The 19,699-nt window shown below is 34.5% G+C and overlaps 2 protein-coding genes across 2 annotated transcripts; both read right to left on the reverse strand.

Moving 5' to 3' along the window:
- Window positions 1-204: 204 nt before the first annotated feature.
- On the reverse strand, window positions 205-909 carry LOC147291412 (uncharacterized). The gene has a single exon (XM_086238578.1). It carries the CDS (start codon window positions 907-909, stop codon window positions 205-207), a length of 705 nt encoding a protein of 234 aa, XP_086094704.1.
- A 9,664-nt stretch (window positions 910-10,573) lies between these two features.
- Window positions 10,574-16,919, reverse strand: LOC147291413 (uncharacterized). The gene is made up of 5 exons (XM_086238720.1): window positions 16,697-16,919; window positions 15,936-16,256; window positions 14,477-15,600; window positions 13,549-13,838; window positions 10,574-11,141 (listed from the first exon to the last, which is right to left on the reverse strand). The coding sequence occupies exons 2-4, from the start codon at window positions 16,213-16,215 to the stop codon at window positions 13,761-13,763; spliced, it is 1,482 nt and encodes a 493-aa protein (XP_086094846.1). The 5' UTR covers window positions 16,216-16,256; window positions 16,697-16,919; the 3' UTR covers window positions 10,574-11,141; window positions 13,549-13,760.
- Window positions 16,920-19,699: the final 2,780 nt, after the last annotated feature.

The raw sequence follows: 19,699 nt of genomic DNA on the forward strand, positions 1-19,699 counted from the left end.
AATTAAAAAGAAAATAAAAAAACATCTGAAACAGGTATCTCTATGAAAGCTAGCTATCTAGAGTAGCTAGTAATGTATCTTACACATCAATGATATGTGTGGCACTGGCACACCCTTTCTTCCTCCAACAGAAAATTAATAGCATATATATGCAGATCTGGGCGCAGACACAAAATGTGCATATAATCCTTAATTTGTTGTTGGTCAAGATGGTAGTGTTGGACCATGCCCAAGCCTAAGCTCTAAATCAAGCTCTTCATTGTCATTGTGATCATTACCAGATGTTGAGGGTTTCTCAGCTAATGATCTGTTTGAGTGGCAATGGGATGAAGAATTGGTACTTCTCTGTGGCACAACTGGGAAGCTCATTAAGTAGTCAGGTGGATTACTGGGTAACATAGAAAGAAGAGCTGAAGGTGATGATGACTCAGCACATGAAGAGTTGAAAGCACTTGTGGGAGTAGTCATGAAGGCAGCTGCAGCACCGATATTAGGGCTTGGCAATTGGTAAACAAGGCACAATCCCCCATTTGCAGTGACAAATTCTTGAGTTGAGATTATCAATGAGGAAGTGGAGGATGAGACCGCTGCCGGATTATTTGGGTGTGCTTGGTGGAGCCGGGCACGGTCGCGGCGGTGCACGTTCATGTGGCCGCCGAGGGCTTGGGCGGACCGGAATTCCCTCCGGCAAAATGTGCAAGTGTAAGACCTTGGAGGCCATGTGGTTCCCATGGCATTGGCAGTGTCTTCTGCAAAGGCTCTCACTTCCCATGACTCCTCTTCTTGATGAGCTTGCTTAGGGTTCCACATCCAGGGACTTGGGGACAAGTTAGGGTTTAGTTGATTTTGTTGCTGTGATAGAGCCAATTTTTGGAGTTCGGTCAAGTAGAGAAGGCCAAGGTCAGCCATGGTTGTACTTGTAGTAACATTTAAGATATAGATGATGATGATGTTGAGTTGATGTGGAAGCAAATTGGAGTAATGGGTTAAATAGGGGATGGGCTAAGGAGGGAGAGTAGAGACAAAATGAAACCCTAACACCGAGTATATAACCAAAATTGGGATACAAGCCGTTGGATTTTAGTCCCATGGACATTAAAATATGTTAGGCTACCCCCACTAGCTGTGTTCTGTATGTACCAGGACATTGATTTGGCTTCAACTTCAGTCCATATATATGTGTTTAATTACTTGTTCAATTTATATCTCAAGCATGCAGAAGGCATTGAGAAATAAAGAGGAAATTATTAACTACTTGGAATTTAATTATATATATATTAAGCAATTATGGTAATGTTAATGAAATTTCTTTGGCCTTGGTTCTTTGGGCATACGTACGTACCATATATGTTCAGTGATTTACTTTCGAAATCAGTACTAATGTGATACGATTAGCTAGTTCAAAATATCTGGAATTAATATTCTCATGCTTAAGATTAATTTCCATTTGTCAGAGATCGTTCACAGAATTTATCTTCGTCATTTGGAAGCCTTTTTTAATTTATTGCAAATATATATATAGGTACAAGGTAATAGTGTATATATATATATATATATATATAGTAAATTACAATTTAGTATCTCAATTTTACATGTTGTTTCAACTTAGTACCCCAATTTTGAAAACTTGTAAAAAAGTATCTCAACTTTTATTTTGTGTCAAAATAGTACATCCGTTAGTTTTTCTGTCAAATAAACCGTTATTTGCTGACGTGGCAGGGATATTTTCATCTTTTTCTCAAATTTTAAAAATAATAATATTTTAAAAAAATTTTGAATAAAAAAATTTCTTAATATTTTTTAAATTTTTTTAATATTTCTTAAAATTTCTTAACATGTAAAGTTGAGGTACTAAATTATATATATACATATACACATTGTTTTTGTTTTCTTTTTCATAAAGTACTTACATATTGTTAATATATATATATATATATTAACAATGTATATATATAATATACAAGAATGCTCTAAAACTAACTTGTTAGTAAGTTAATATAAAACTAACTATCTTGTTGGGCCCACTGCACAATGTAATCTTAAAATCCGAACCGTCTATTTTTTAGGCCCTACTTCAAAGATCATCCCTGTAAAAAATCTCCAAAATCGAAAGTTATTTAGTTATTTGATTATAACAACAACTATTTTTATGCTTTTATCGAAAACACTGATCGTCTATTTATTTGATCTGAATTAGATGACTACATAATTTCCGATTCAGTTGATTTTTTGCAATGATGATTTTTGAAGTATGACCTAAATAATTGACGGTTCGGATTATGAGATTAGTTATGTGGTAGTCCCAAAAGCACGGTTAACTTCGTATTAATTTACTAACCAGTTAGTTTTAGAGCACTCCTACATATATATATATATATAAACATATATAATAAGGGATTAGGGAATAGAAGTTTCCAACCCAGACTTGTTAGAACCATATTAATCAATCACTAAATTTCAAAAAACTTGGAGAATGAATTAACAATCTATATCAAACTAAAAAATGATCTCAGCAAGTGGAAAGTGGAAAGAATATATATATGAATTGAAAAACTAGAGCTTAATCATGCTGACAAGTTTGTGCCAAGGAATCGAACTCTTACTTACTAGCTAGTGACCTGCTCAAAACAAAATGTTTATACAACCCATGGGGCCGCTCAAGAAATATTGCAGACGGATTCTTATGAGACCAAAAAGTCATATTTATTATAGTACGATACTCAAGTTCTCAAAATGCCAAATGGTAAAGGGTGGACCACTCTAGCTAGCTATGTCCCTTCCACCACTGACGCATTGGTTTCCGAGGAGATTTATCTTTATATTGTTCTTGATTAATTCAAGTTATTTATATTCCAATCGAAACGATATATGCTTCATAGCTAGTGATCAATTATACTAATTTGCTTATATCCTCTCGACACAAATATATATCTTCATTTTAGCACAATGAGGTACGACTTGTACTTATTTCGTTTTGTAATTTGATGATCAAAATCATCTACTTTTTAAGTCATGGTTAAAGAATTATTTTTGTAAAAAATTAAAAAAATCAGAAATCGTTTCACCATTTGATTAAAGGGTTATCATTTCAAGTGTTTAGTGAATTACTATATTCGTCTCTTAATTTAGTCAACTACAATTAGATGTTTTAATAGTTTTTGATTTATTTAATATTTTGTAAAGATGATACTTATATAGAGACTTAAAAAATAAACTGCTTTGATTATCAAGTTAAAATGTTGAGTGATGTATGTAATTTCTTCTAAATTGGTACATAAAAATGTGGCAGAAGAAATCAAACATTCAGAGTTTAGGGTTTGAGTTTTTTGTTTGAGTTTTTTAGATTGAGTAGTTATATTTTCACCCCATTGTCTTATTTTCTCACCTATGCATATTTTAATAAAATTAATAATAAAAAATTTATCCTTTTGTAAAATGACTTCTAAGGACTTGACTAAATAAATAAATCTACTCTACCCACTCATTCTCTACTCACTCACCTCCCTACAATGACTTAAACTCCATAAACCCTATAATCTTTTTCTCATTTTCTTATATCATTAATCATTTGATTACTGAACATAAAATCATACAATACAAACTTAGATGATATGACGACCAAAATCTAGGTTGTCAAAAGTCCTAAATATTCTTGATTTAAAACCATAAATATAAAAAAATTAAAAAGTATGGTATAGAATAATCATACATTTTAATAGATGTATAGGCATAAACCAAATAGTATCATTGATTTTGAGTTTTTGTGAAGAACTAGGGTTTATAGAGGAAAGAAAAATTATGAAAAAAAATAGGTGCATGGGTGGGATGATAATTAAGGGGGGTGGGAAGAGTGTTTAGTAGGTGGGTGTTTGAGTTGGTATATCAAATTGGGTATATACTGTAGGAATAATGAGAGGTAAGAAGATCAAGTGTTTTTATATTTTTAATGGGGGTGTAAAAATAACGTGGGTGGGGAAATATGATATAGGGTTGAGAATATAATCACTCTTTTAAATTTAAACCCAAACAGTAGAATGACTATTAGATTTAACCCAAGGGTTTTTTGTTTTTGATTTAGGCCCATTTCTTAATTTTGTATGTCTATTTTACTCCTTAGGGTAAATATATAATGGAAATCAATTAAGAATTCATAAATTTAGGCATTTATTACTTTTAATTTTAAATTTTTAAATTTTTTTTTATTTCCTAATATTTTATGACGCATCTATATTATCTCAAATACACAACAACTATCATGAGCACGTTAAACACCAAATATATATGTATAATTTACCTATTATATAGATAGAGAAAAATGAACACAAAGTAAGCCTCCAAAATTTAAAAAAATAAAAAAGTAATAATGTCAACACAAATTCGAACCTATTTCGAAGCTATATAATCATCATATTTTTACATAGGAAAATTTCATTAAATATACCTTTTAAATACAACTCTTACTTTTTTTACTCTTTGGCCACTTTTGAGACAAAAATGCCCTTTTTGTCGCCACATGGTCGACAAAAAAATTGATTTTAACAAAAATGTAAAAAAGAAAAAAATGTGATGAAGAGTTATTTACACTTACATCCCCTGAGGTTTATCGTCTTTTTATATACAGCCCTTAGGGTATCAAAAATTAAACATACACCCCCTGAGGTTTCAAAACTGTTGCACATAACCCCCTACAGCGAAACGAAAAATGATGAGAAAGTATGAAAAAAGACATGCTAAGGGGGTGAAATGACCTAATAAGATTACTCAAGGTGTAAGGTCCAACCTCAATACAAATATTTTTTCTCTTTATTTATTTATTGTTTTCTTTTGCAGGGGATTATATGCAACAGTTTTAAAACCTCAGGAGGTGTATATGTAATTTTTGAAACCTTAGAGGGTTTATGTGAAAAGACAATAAACTTCAGGGGGTGTAAGTATAAATAACTCATATGATGAACTAGTTGCAGCACTATCTAAAGTGGTTATAGCACCATGTGTCGACTATTTGTCGTCGACAATCAAATTTCAGATCTGAAACAACAAACCCATGTCAAAATTTCAGATCTGAAACAACAAACCCATGTCAAATTTTCATATCTGGAACAACAAACCCAGATCAAAATTTCATATTTGGAACAATAAAATAAAGAGAAATTAAGATTTAAAACCCATATAAATCAACAACCAAACCCAAAATTATCCATTTATTATACATGAATTGAGAACCCCAGATCTACTACACAAAGAACTTAGATTTGCAAAATTGAGAACTCATTTAAGCAAACCCACAAATTCAGTCTCATATATATATATATATTGATACAAGAATAAATTGATAAAAAAAAAAAAAAACACCATAGAGCGCTCTGTTTGGGAATTTTGGAAGGAACCCACTGCAACCCTTGAGAAATCGAGAGTAACCCAAAGGCATTAGGTGGTATATTTCCCTTGTTATATTTTCCAGTGAGCACACCAAAAGCAAGCGGGCTCCAAGTGGTAAGACCCAGGTCATAGATGGTGTATAGAGGCAGGTACTCGAACTCAACCTGCACCCATATAATAGTGAAGGAATCATGGATATGAGAGAGAGAGAGAGAGAGAGAGAGAGAGAGAGAGAGAGAGAGAGAGTATTCAGCTTATGTGTTCGATGGTCCTCACAGAAGATCGGGGTTTAGAGAGAGAGATGGGGGTTTGTGGGAGAAATTTTGAAAAATTGTTTGATTTCTTGGTGAAAATTTTGAAAAATTGTGTTAACATAATATGTAATTTGGTCTCAAAAGTGGCCAAAGAGTAAAAAAAAAGTAAGAGTTGGCTGGAAAAGATAAAAAAAAGTAAGAGTTGTATTTAAAATGTATATTTAATGAAGTTTCCCTTTTACATAGTCATACAATGCAACTATACACCATAAAACAAGCATAACTGTATTAATTTCATTACCTAATCTATAGGTAACAAAGCCTTTACTTGTGTAATATATATCCCCAAGGGCAGATCTACATAGGAGCAACAGTGGTCAATTGACCCATAAGCTAAAAATTCTTTCCTTTGATCTTACAATATTCTTGACCCCATAAATGTTAGTTTGAACCTTCAAATTGGGGGCAACGTGTTTGTACATAGAAATGCTAGGAAACTGATTTTGTAAGAAGAGTTTTGTTTTGATCAACACAAAGTTATATGAGTTTGTTGTTTAAAGAAGCAATAAATACAAAAGTGGAACAATTATCGTTCAGGAATTTGAAGAAATGCCTAGACCTTAATACCTTATAAATGTTGGATATTAATGTAACCTATCATTGTTGCTGACATTGTGTGCATTGTATCATTGGTACTTTTGTCACATCTTTCCCCCTCAAATTTATTAAGAGCTCCATCTAAAATTTGGCAACCACATATGGTTAAGTTGGAGTTGGTTGAGGGTTTTTAGTTTATATTTCAAGACTTTAAAGTTATTTTTTCTCACCTCTGATTTGTTAAGGAGAAAATGAGAAGTTTGATATTTTTTCATCTTGCCCCCATGTGAATACATTCTTGGATCTGCCACTGAATATCCCCGTATACAAACTCACCCAATCTCCAACCTTAAAGTCTTAAACCATTATTATTTTTTCTCAACCTCCCCATAAGGTATACAAATCGACAAAAAATTCATCACTTTTCATCAAGTATCTAAAGAACATCACCTAACACACTCCAAATAGCCATCTAAACTATATATTCAACTCCACTAAAAATTCAACCTTCTCATGAGGTATATAAACCAAAGGTATCCCAACCCAAAATAGGTATATATATATAAACTCAAAAGTATAAATTAAGTATCATCACCTCTAACATAGGCAAAAAAGGATAGAAGAATAATAAATCTCTAGATCAGGTCAAATAAATAAGAAGATGATACATTTGGCTCAGGTATAAAGAAAAAGATGAAAGAAGGAGAAGATACCTTTTGCTCAGGTTAAAATTAATAAAGGTAAGAACAAGAATGAGACATAATTATAAAGAAGGAGAAAATTATAACTCTAAATCAGGACAAAAAAAAATGGAAGATGCAAGTGCAACAAGAAGAAAGAATAAGAAGACGATTGAAGAAGAAGGATGACAATTCTATTTACCTTGTTAATAGAAGTTCTGAGAAAAAGATACAAATACGCCTTTGAAAAGTGATGACACACAACCATTATTTAAGAAAGTTCAAAATTCAAAATTCAAAATTATAACTTGAAATTGAAAAAATTTAATTGTTATAATCATAATTGTTAATTGACAATTGCTTAAAATATGGTATTCATTAATTCAACATTGAAATTTACCATTTGAAAACATATGGGCAATATGGGACTATTGAGTAAAAGGGTGACTCATCAAAACCTATAAAAGGAAAGCAATCCAACGTGGCATCAATCAAAATGGATTTAAATTGAAAGCCAAAAACCCTCTGGTTTTACCCAAAGTCATGTATACCTTTTGAGTTTATTTCTAAGTAATTTTTTTTTTTAATGTATTATCAGTGAGACACTAGGGTTTAATTTCTTTTTATTTAATTGAATATGTGATCGACTTTGGTTTCTTCACTAAGGTCTAAGGATAAAGGATCTTTAATATAGAGCGCTAATATTCTCACTCCCTTGTCCTATTTTTCCACCAACCTTATTTTTATACCTTTATTAAATTAAAAAAAAATTAAAACACTATTCACACCATTCATTATTTCTATAATACCCTTTGATATACTAACTGAAACACCGATTAATATATAAGCACTCTTCCCACCCCCCTTAACTATTTTCCCACCCACCCACCCACCCATTTTTTTTCTTAATTTATTTGGTCCAAAATCTCTCCAGTTATATATGACATCATTGATCAAATATCTCATATTCTACAAGGTGTATCCCATGATGCTGACATGCCTAGTTCAATATTAGCATAAAATAATATGCATCATTGTCATTATGTTTGATAGTATATACACAAAATTTATTTATTTTTGGCCAAAATATACACGAAAAAATTAGAGCTAATTACTTTGTACTCTTTCACCCTTTATTATTCCCTATTATAGTTTTGTTTTTATGTCTGCAGACTACTTGCAAATGATGTGGCGATGGATCCAATTTTTGTCCTCTGTTCTAGACAAAGGAAAGGAATGAAGGATACAACTTTGTCTTTACGAATTACAGTACTCCCTCTTCTTAATTTTTCTCATGCCTATTAATAATAAAAAATTAAAAATGAAATAAATATTATTTATTTATACATGTCCAGGCTTGCATATCCAAGCAACCATGACCAAGATGTGCTAAATAAGATCAAGTCCGATCCATTCCTCACCCAGATGAATTGAAAATGAGGTCCTACTAAAAAAAATAAAAAAAATAAAAAAATAAAGAATTGAAAGCATCTCACAAAAAGGATTGTTTTGTTTACTTTTTCACTAGGTTAATTCTCTCTAACATCAATTTAATTGTCCATCACCCAAAAATAGTATAATCAAAGAAATAATAATATGAGAAAAGAAGAGAAAATTTTTGTTGGGTTTATGAAGTTTAGGTCATTGTAAGGAGGTGGATGAGTAGAGAGGAGTAGGCCGTAGAGTAGATTTATTCCTTTTTTTTTTTTTAACCAAGTCCTTAGAGGTCATTTTATAAAAAAATTAATTTATCATTATTTTTTTCATTAAAATATGGGTGAAAAAATAAGAGGGCTGCTATTTGCACACCCTTTTTTTTCTTTTTGCACACCCTTTTATTAAAAAAAATTTTTTTTTTTTTAAAAAGACACATTTATCCTTCTCACACCCAAAAACCAACACCATTTTTTCTCTTTTGCACACCCCATCAACAGACAAAAAAAAAACACACACCCAGCCACACAGACCCCCCATTCATCTCCCTCACCCAACCACACACACCTCCCTTCATCTCCCTCACCCGACCACACCCACCCACGCAGCCACTAACCACACCCACCCACGCAGCCCTCCCTCCACCAAGCTCCAACCCCGTCGCACCTTCCCTCCAGCCCCGACCCACCCACCCAGCCCCCTCCCTCCCTCACCCGACCACCACAAGCAGCACCCACGAAGCCCCCAACCTCCTCCTCTTCTCTCCTCCCTCCCTCCCTTTCTCTCTCTGCTTTCTCCATCGTTCGGCACTGGTTTGCCAAAAATTTGAGTTTCCTTCGGCAGCCACCCACCGAACACCCACAAACCATTCGACAGCCACCTGTCGAACACCCACAAACCGTTCGACAGCCACCCGCCGAACACCCACAAACCATTCGGCATATATCCGCCGAACCTAGAGGGAGGTGGCCGGGTGGGTCGAGGCTAGAGGGAGGGTGCGACGGGGTTGGGTGGGAGGGGGTGCGATGGGACCGGGGATGGGTGGAGGGGAGGGAGGAGGTCGGGCTGGGTGGAGGGGAAGGAGGTGGGCTAGGTCGGGGCTGGAGGGAGGGTGCGACGGGGCTGGCGCTTGGTGGAGGGGAGGGAGGAGGTCGAGCTGGGTGAAGGGGAAGGAGGTGGGCTGGGTCGGGGCTGGAGGGAGGGTGCGACGGGGCTGGGGCTTGGTGGAGGGGAGGGAGGAGGTCGGGCTGGGTGGAGGGGAAGGAGGTGGGCTGGGTCGGGGCTGGAGGGAGGGTGCGATGGGGCTGGGGCTTGGTGGAGGGAGGGCTGCGTTCGGGTGTTTTTTTTTTTCCGACCAAGGGTGTGTTTTTTGTTTTTTTCAGGGGTGTGTTGGGTAAGGGGTGAGTGTGTCTTTTCTTTTGATTTTTGATTTATTTTTTACAAAAGGGTGTGCAAAAAGAAAAAAAAGGGTGTGCAAATAGCAGCCCTCGAAAATAAACAGAGAGGTGAAAATAAAACAACTCTTATCAAGAGAATCTAGCAACTGCAACTTTCCAATCTCTGGAGGTATTTAGACTGTTAAATGGTTTCTCGACAGGTTTAAAGAAACCAACACAGCAAGATCACTGATTTCACTTGGAATCTCTCCATTTAATTTGTTGCTGGAGAAATCAATTCTCTTGACGAGCCCCAAAGTATTTTTTTTATAAATACATTCTTCCTTTCCATATGAATCTTGCATCATCTTCATAACTGTCTAACTGAAGAGTAGGAAGAGGTCTTGTATAAGAATGTGAGATGGTTGGAGTTGAATATCCATTTTGAGACAAAGTGGTCAAATTATTGAGGCATTTGGGTACCCTTCCAGAGATTTTGTACGTTCACAGAGAAATCCAAAATTTGAATGTGCATTAGATATATCGGTTAAAACACATGGCAATATATTAGTTATACATAATAATTTTTATCCTTAAGTTTAATATTTAACTTAAGTTAGTGTTTTCATTTAAAAAATAAAATATTTCTTGGGTTTTAAGTTTTATTGGGATTTGTTGTTGGGTTTTCTCCATTCTTTCCAATTACGAAGAGGGTACTGTTAACGGCTGGAGAAGTACTTTGTGTCTCGTTCATGTGCTAGAAGATTACCATCTTCTTTCCTTATGTTGGGTGGCAAATGGCAATACAGATACCCTTCTCCACCTCCAAGTTCCAACCATATAGAACTCCACCTCAACAAATTTCTCCTTTATACACAAAGAAACTGAGGCAATAGAGATGACAATAGTGTTCTTATGGTAAATATAAACATTACAGACCTCTCAAATGGAAGTTGCTGTCTGCCCCGCTTCCTCTGCTCCGCAGCAATGTCAAATTGTGAACCTTTTCCGTACGCAATGCAGTCGAGCACTCTCGAGTCTCTCAGCTTCTTGGTGATTAACCAAACACTCTTGAGGGTTGTATCTAGCTCAGTAATGGTAATAGGAGTATTTCATGTGCTTCTTCCTGTAACTCTACTTTTTATTCTTTGTAAGGGACTAATAGCAATGGGGATTGAAATTCAGAACTCTGGATGCTAATACAATTCTTTGATAATTGTCAATTATATCAACTGTGGATCCCTTCAGAATGTGGGAGAAATCGGTGATGTTGATACCTGTGATTTGCACTGTAATTTCCCCCATTGATGGTCCGATCAGATCCACCCCATCTTCATGTTTGTCATCAACTTATAGGGGAGGAAGTCACCATCTATAGACTGCTACCTTAATCTCTTTAACCGGAACATTTTCAAAAGCATCTGGAAATAGAAACAATAAAACATAAGAAACAATAACACAAGATTCAAAAGAAAAGAGAAATATAGAATAGAATAGCAAACATCTGCATTCACAAAATGGATGAGAATAATTTCTTATTTGCTAATCTGATGAACAATAAATTGAACATGAAATCATTTAAAAAAAAAAGGAAATACATCTCTGTTTTTTTTTTAAAAAAAAAAAGATAAACATATATGTACATATATCATTAGCAATTAGCAATGCTTCACCCAAACTTATTCCGGTGTCTCATTGTTATTCCTGCCATTCTGTTCTGTTAGAACTTATGTCAAATTTGATCATGTGCAGCACGTGACCCTTTTTAAGGGGCATTTTTGTCTTTCCAGTGATCAGCAAAGCCCCACGGGGCCACACCCATCTGATTTTTTTGAGGATGTGATACTGTATGACTATGAGGGCATTTTTCTTGCAGTTTCCCATTGCCCAAACACATCCTTCCTTTCTCCAAAGCCCACACCCTCTCGCCACCGCTATGCTTCACGACCAAGATCAAGATGTTGTCTACCCAAACCATCGAGCATGTGGCCCTCGACTTTTGGGATTTCAGAAACACCACAAATCTTTGAATCTCATGAACCAAGGATATGTTACTTCCACACAATACCCATAAAACCCCAATTCTCATATTACCAATAAGCCCTAGTTCCAATTGCAATCGCAAAAAAAAGCAATTGAAACAACGATTGGTAAAGAATTATTTTCCCAAGAAAAACAGAAAATTGGGAGAGGAAGACTAGGAGAAATAGGGGAAAAATTGAGCAAATAGAATAGAGTATTCCATTATGCAGACTTTCCATTATACAATAGAAGCAATACATGCACAGGGTCTTTATCATCAAAGCAACACAGGGCGATCATTCCGATAAAGAAGTTAATCATTCTATGAAATTGTGGACACAGTCTTGCATAATGGAATAAGCAACTGGGTCTGCGACTATGCCAATAGTGGTTTGTGAAATTCGAGGCATAAAATTCATAGGCAATGTGTGAGAGAGAAGATAGAGATGGGTGATGAAGAAGGGAAGGGGAGGGAGAGGGAGAAGAAATAATATATTTTTTAATTAATATTTTGGGTTTAAATTTATTATTATACCTTAACAAGTCATTACTTGGTAAATGGTTGTGGAGATTGCCGATAGAGTGGGATTCCTTGCAACATGCTATCACTAGAGGCAAGTATGGCATGGATGGGATGTCAAAACAGTGGTTAGAGGCTTGAGTCACTAACTTTTTCCCTAGGCTTTCATTCTTTATGTTCTTGTCGTTAATTTGTGGTAGGAAATGAGGAGAGGGTAAGGTTGTGGGAAGAAAGTTGAGAGGGTAGTCACCATTGTGTATTTCTTTTCCTCGAATTAAAGATTATTTAACTTTGGCAGTGCAATTTCTCAAATGTCATTTATGAGTTAACTATTTTCTTCCATTTTGTTGGGACTTTGGCTTTAGAAGAATGTGAATGAATCTGAATTGGAGAGCTCACTTCTCTTCTCTCTTTAAGAGAATGTTACTTTTCATTCTTCAAGGCTGGATCAAGGAGATGGAAGTTTGAATTTTCAGGGACTTTTCTTTGCAAATCTTATTTGTGGGATTTATGCTACATTCCATCTCTTTCTTTGATCCAATCCACTTCTATGTTTTCGATGGCTAAGTACCACATAAGATATGGATTTGATTCAAAGTAAATGGCCTACTGTCTGTTTGTCTCCATCGCCAATGGTGTATCATATGTAAAAGAGGGGAGGAAAATGTAGATCATTTATTTCTTTATTGTTTCATTGCGTTAAATTTATGGATGAGGTTGTTTAAGAACGCGGGAACAAGCTTGGTTATTCCACCAGATTACATATCATCTTTCAGTGAGAAACATAAGGCATTTGGGAGGAAAGAAGGCAAAGGTTTTAAGGAATTGTGGGATATTGGTTGTATTAGAGAAGAGAGGAGGTAGAGATTCTTTGTGATAGAGTTAAATTTTGGACCTTACTTTGGGCCTCAATTTCTCCTGAGTTTAGGGAACTATTGTTTCTGTTATTCTTGTAGATTGGAGGCTGTACTTAAATAATTTTCATCATTGTTTTTCTTGTATTTTTGTTTGCTGATTAATAAGAAACTGCGGGTTTATTGCATCCAGTGGCCAACATGCACACAACATTGTATTCTCATAAGTAACTAATAAACTTTGTTTCCAAAAGCAAAAAATAGATATATTTTTTTTTAATTTGCTTGGAATAAGAGGAGGGAAGTTTGATAGAGGACACAGAGAGAAACAATAGCGGAACCTATTTTTGTGATTTATGCGAATATCTATGCTAGTTGAACAAGGGTATAGAGTTTTAAGGTGGCTTATGAAGAAAAACTGAAGATTCTTACCATAAGGATCATTCCCCTTTGCAGCATTGGACTCTTGGTAATTGACATTGAATGCCTAATCTGAGCCATATATGTCATCCAAATAAGGGATTTGGCATTGGACCCTCCATATGCAAGGCCAAGATGCAATGAATCCAATCCCAAATCCATACATCCATAGTTATCCAGGAATTGGAGAATAAGATGAATAAATTATATGCACCCAGTGAAGCTTAATGAACCCACTGTGCAAAGACCCACTTCATCCATGTAGACAAGCAATACTTGGAAAGATATTCGGGTAAATCCGCCTACAAAACAGAAAAATTATTAGAATATCAAAAAAACATATAATAATTCCCTTACCTCCTACCTAAACTAGAAAAAATTATGGAAGCAAAAGGATCTTCTAGTTTTAAGGTTAAAAGAAGTTCAAATTCAAGGAACTTTTATAAAAATAAAAAAGGAAACAGAATTTATTCATCTTTTCATCGAAAGGTTAAGTTCAAATATAAAATAAACTAATATCACAGAAAATAAATTAGTGAGCACTTTGTCACTAAGCTATGTGAAATGACACAAAGGCTTAAACTCAACCATCAGATAGAGACAAGTGCTTCAATATGAAATCAGGAATCTAGGAAAGTCAACCATTTGACTAATCAACTGATATATAAGTACCCACATCCTTTTAAACTCATCGTGCAGTTCAATGAGTCCATCTCCTTAACACATTTTCAAGCATGATTATTTGTAACAATAGTAAGCTTTGTTCTACACTACCCATGTTTACAACACAAAAGAGCTTACCATGACCACGTTAAAAGAAATAATAGCAATCACAAAAGAAGAGTTCAAGTAAGTACAATGGTGAAAAGCAATTGCACTGAAATGTAAAGAGGCCAAATAATATGTACAAAGGATAAGTATGAGTCTATGAGAAACTTACCCTATTCCATAATGTAGAATACCCATCAATTGAGAGCCACCAACTTCCCACACTAGATTGCAAATCCAGCCTGTTATTTGTGGAATCAAAATCCAGCAACTCATTACCAAAGCTGTCATCATGATCAAAGTCCCTTTTCCTTTTCCTTCTACTACTATCTTTTTTCCTGTGCTTAGCTTTTTTAGATGCTCTATGATCAGAATCAGAACCACCTTTTTCGGACACTTCATTATCATGTAGAAATGAATATTTATCATATTTTCGGAAACTTATTGCATTATCCAGAAATAATGATTCCCAAGACTCAAGAGTCTGGCACTTCTCTGATAAACTATAATAGAGAACCCAAGACTGAAGTCCCAGCAATATAAATGCTTCTATAGTCTTCATTGTAAAGCACTCTTTGATTATTGAAGCCAAGCTACTGTCATTACTTATTGTACAAACCTTGGACACAATATCTTTGATTTTTTCTTGTTCCTCATGTCCCTCCTCGTCTCGTAAAAGTCGTAGAAGCTGGCGTCCATGATTAAAAACTGCATTTAACAGTAATATCTTATCAAAGCATTGACAATCACTGCACTTAGAAAGTATAACCTCAAACAAATAAGATGAGTCCATAGGATCCTTGTGTTCCATTCTAGGGTTGAGATGTTTATGAAGCATTTTAAGAAAATCACATAAGTCCCACTCCTCAAGAGTAATAAGAAGGTGTTTACACAAGGAAGAAAAACACTCCTCCTTCAGGAACTCACTTATAACTTCCCATACATCTCTTGAATCCTCTTTATACATCAAACCAACAAAATATTCAACAAAAAATTTTCTATCAACGAGTAGAATTTCACCATCTTTAAGTGACTCAGAAAACTCACTGGATGACCAAAATTCAGGCACATTTTCAAGGAAATTTTCCAGAGTCCGATGGACATCCAAATCATGAAAGTAATGGGGCTTTGTAGCAACCACAGCTGGTGATTGCCCATGTTTTCCCTTCCACTCAAGCTCCTCCCAACAAATATCTCGATTTACAAAAGCAAATTGGGATAACGCCTTAGCACCTTGTCCATTCCCCAATCCACCACCAGTTTTAGAAAACCATTGAGATATTCGAGTTGGATTTCCTGCATTTTTCAATAATTATCATTATAAGCAATTATGTCATTATCAGAATTAAAAAACATCCACATTATTGAAGGCTTTGCCTGTCCACCATCCTACCTATCATCATATCCATTAATATGCCAACAGGGATAAACACCGATATACAATGGAAAGGGAACTAAAACTATAACAACAGAAAAACTCTTAAGGAAAAAATGTGGAGCTTCAAAAAACAAGGTGATATTCGGTAGTTCAAAAACTATTTACAAGTAACTGAACAAAGAGAGAAACTAAGTTACATGATGGGAAAATTAACTCAAATGAACTGAATGTACGAAATTTGTAATTGACTTACCTTTAAAAAACTTCTGAAGTACAGAACTTCTCTTAGCTATGATGGACCCTGCCTTATGTGGGCTATTCTCAAATATCATTTGCAGGAGCTGAGATGCTAATCCCTTCTTCAACGGCTTAGATCTCAATAACTTCATAAATAATTCACACTGATGGTGATGAGTAATGGAACTTATGCCAGCTATCGTGTTACAAAGCCACAGTCGAGCCTCCGATTGGCCTCCAGATGTCATCAGCGACCAAATAAGAGATTCCAATTTATTCAATAGAGACACTCTCATCTTGGCAGAGTTGACATCTCCATTGTCGTTCCAGTTGGGCTCTGACAGAAACAAATGATGCATTATATACCCAAGATTATCGATATTCTGAGTTCAAGCACCTTCACCCAACTAAGAATTTCAGGAAAACGAAGTCCTGCATAAAACCCACTAGCAGTATTAACAAACACCAACACAAGAGGGAGAAGTTCAAGAATAAATCATATGATTATCACACAACGAAACTTACACTTAAAAACATAGCAGCCAAACCTCTATCTAAAAGAAAGAATAGGAATTGCAACGACATACCCTACCAGAGCCACAAAGGCACAGATGTGACCTCTTATGATTGTAAACTCAATCAAGACAATTCAAAATTTCACACAGTAAACTATTGTGAACTTTTGATTAAGCTGAAACAAGAATAACAAATAAATTTACACGGAAATCAGAGGTCAGACGCTCATACACGGAGAGAGAGAGAGAGAGGTCGAATTACCTAAATTGAAGCTCCGAGAGGTGACCTTGAGTAGGCTGGGAATTGGGAAAACCGAAACCCTAATGAAGCAGTGAGTGAGAGAGAGATTAGGTTGACGCAGAGAGGGTTTGGGTACCTCAATGGAGCCAAGAAGAGAGAGTTGGTGACTACCGCAATGGAGCCAAGAAGAGATTACTGGCGCAACGAAGGGCTTCGCCAACTCTAGTGAAGCAGAACAATTTGAAAAGAGGCGTTCACGTTGTTCACTCGTTTCTCGTTAGTAGTGTCTTTTTGGGCCGTCCAAGTTTTAAAACGAAAAAAAAAAAAAAAAAGTTTATTTACTAGTTTGTTCCTAAAAGTAACTTCAAATCTAGGGTGTGATTTGGATTGAAATCCCAATCTGACCGATTCGAGTTCGAAAATTTTCAATTTTGGAATGTACGAATCAAATTCAAAATCTGAAAATGCCGAATTCTGAAAATAATTAAATTGAAATTAGAATATATTTGTAAATTCCGATCCAATCCGAATTCTAATTCGAAATTTTTCAAAGGCATTCCGATTCGATATTTTTTAGATTATGCCAATTTATTTCGTATTTATATTAATATTATATCATTTATTTAGTTTTTTACTATATGTTTCATTAATTTATTATTTATTTCAAACATACATATATGTATTAAAAAAAAATAACTAATACTATTAATATAAACATATGTATATTATAAATATATGTGTATCATAATAACATAAATGCTAACAAAAGCACCCACATTTTTTGTACGTGTAATTACCAATTTTTTTGTTTTGTTTTTACTAATAACAAAAAGTTACGTGAATATTCCGATCTTTTATCTGAAAATTTATTTTTCTCTAAGACCGAGAGGTTTTTTGGGTACAAAGTGTTCAAAAGAAAGGTAGTGTTATTATTTAAAAGACCAATAGTGCAAATCTCATATTTTTCAGAGTTCTGGGGATTATCTTATGAATTTTCAAAATGTTTAGTGTATTTTAATTTTGAAACACTCGAATGAAAAATTGGTAATTTAATCTCATAATAAATTATTATTAGTCAAGACGAGTTAATGAGAATTTTTCGTGTATTTTTCTGAATCTGAAGTTATTTTTAATTAATTTTTAAAATTTATAAAAATAAAAAGTAAGTAAAATAATACACAAAAAATTAATTTTTAAAAATAATATGATATAAAATAAATCTTAAGAAGTAAATTAAAATTTGAAATTACTAGAGGAGAAATAGTAAATAAATAAATAAAAAAATAGAAAATCTTTCGATATATCTAGGGATGGGCATTTGACCCAATGGGCAGATATCCGCAACTCCACATTCATCCCATTTAAATTTTGATATACTCATACCCATGTCATACCTATTACTATTTTCATGGGTATTACTCATACCTACCTCACCAGATTAATGGGTTGCCCAAACCCAACCCATTAACCCACAATTTTTTTTAAATAAAATATAATTCTAATCAAATAATTCAATTTTTGGAGGAAACACTTTATTATTTCATTATCTCTCGGGTTTTTTTTTCTTCCACTTCTAGCTTTCAAGGCTTTATATTAATCTCAGTATAAGACAAACTTTGAAAAATTAGTCTATTTTCTATATAGCTACCTTTGAAGAATTTTCAAAGATCATGCATGGAAAATTTTCAAAAATTAAAATTATCTATTTTGCACCTCTTCCATCCATCTTATATCTTCTATATCTTGTTAGTTAAACCAAAAAATAAAAACAATACAAGACTAATTGGTCTTAATCAAGGTCATTAGCAATTTTGTGTTCATATATCTAATCATCCAAAACTCTGTAAGTACAACTCCAAAATGATGTGAACTTGATGAAGATGAAAGAACCGAAGAAGATTCATTATTGGATTGAGCCCTTAATTGATATTGTTTGACCAAATCATAAGCTAGTTTTTGAATCTTCTCAATTTCCAATGAAGCATTATCTACATAAATTATAGGGAAATAAAACTCAATCAATTTCATCTTAAACCTTGGATCCAAAACATTATCAATTGCCATTATCCCATGAATTGTGTTCCAATACTTATCAAACTTAGTTGCCATCTTTGTTGTCATCTCAAACAATAATTAACTCAACACAAGCTCAGAGTTCAATGAATCAAATTATAATTATACATAACTTCATGGCTTTCAACTATTAGATTTTAAACTTATCAAATCCTAAAGAATCAAAAGTTAATCAATGAGCTCTAACAAACCCAGTTCAGTATTAATCCACAGCAACAAGAATGAAAAATGATTCTAATAATTAAAAATTACCCCAAAAGCAATCACAAAGCACCCAAAACGCTGCAAAACCACAAAGACACCTATATACCCATCCAATGTGAATGTTCCACTGCCACCAATAGAACATGAATACCAACGTTGAGCAAGAGAGAGAGAGAGAGAGAAAGCTCACAAATAATCCTTACTTTGTAATCTCCGTTTGAAATATAGCATACCTCTGTGGCTCTATGTTAAGATTTTGGCATAAATTGAATTTAGATACATAACTATATATGTTATTTCAACGGGGTTCACAAACTTTCAAATATTTCAAATATACTATGATTTATTATGTAAATTGAAAAATGAAATTTTGTCCATCAATTTATTGAAAGATTAGTTAAATGTCAGCTTGGCTTTTACTAACGAGAATTAATTGGCGACGTGTCACCAACTCAGCATACATTTCCCACCAAATGAGCAACACATGTCCACTTGACACGGGCTCACACACCCATCACCTCTTTCCTGCTCGTCAAACGCTTTCCTGGCCATTTAGTCTCCAAAAAACATCACGTTTTTCCCAAATTCGAATATAAATCTCTCACTTGTGTTCAACGAGCGAGAAAGAGATGATGCGAAATGAGCGACACGGGTCCACCTAACCCCTGACATGGGCCCACAAACTCTCACTCTCTCTATTATTATTAAATTGTGGCCCCGTGTCGCTCATTTGGCGGGAAATGTTTG

The sequence above is a fragment of the Dryas octopetala genome, chromosome 3, assembly GCF_963921425.1.
Source record: "Dryas octopetala chromosome 3, drDryOcto1.1, whole genome shotgun sequence".
In the NCBI taxonomy this organism is placed as follows: domain Eukaryota; kingdom Viridiplantae; phylum Streptophyta; class Magnoliopsida; order Rosales; family Rosaceae; genus Dryas; species Dryas octopetala.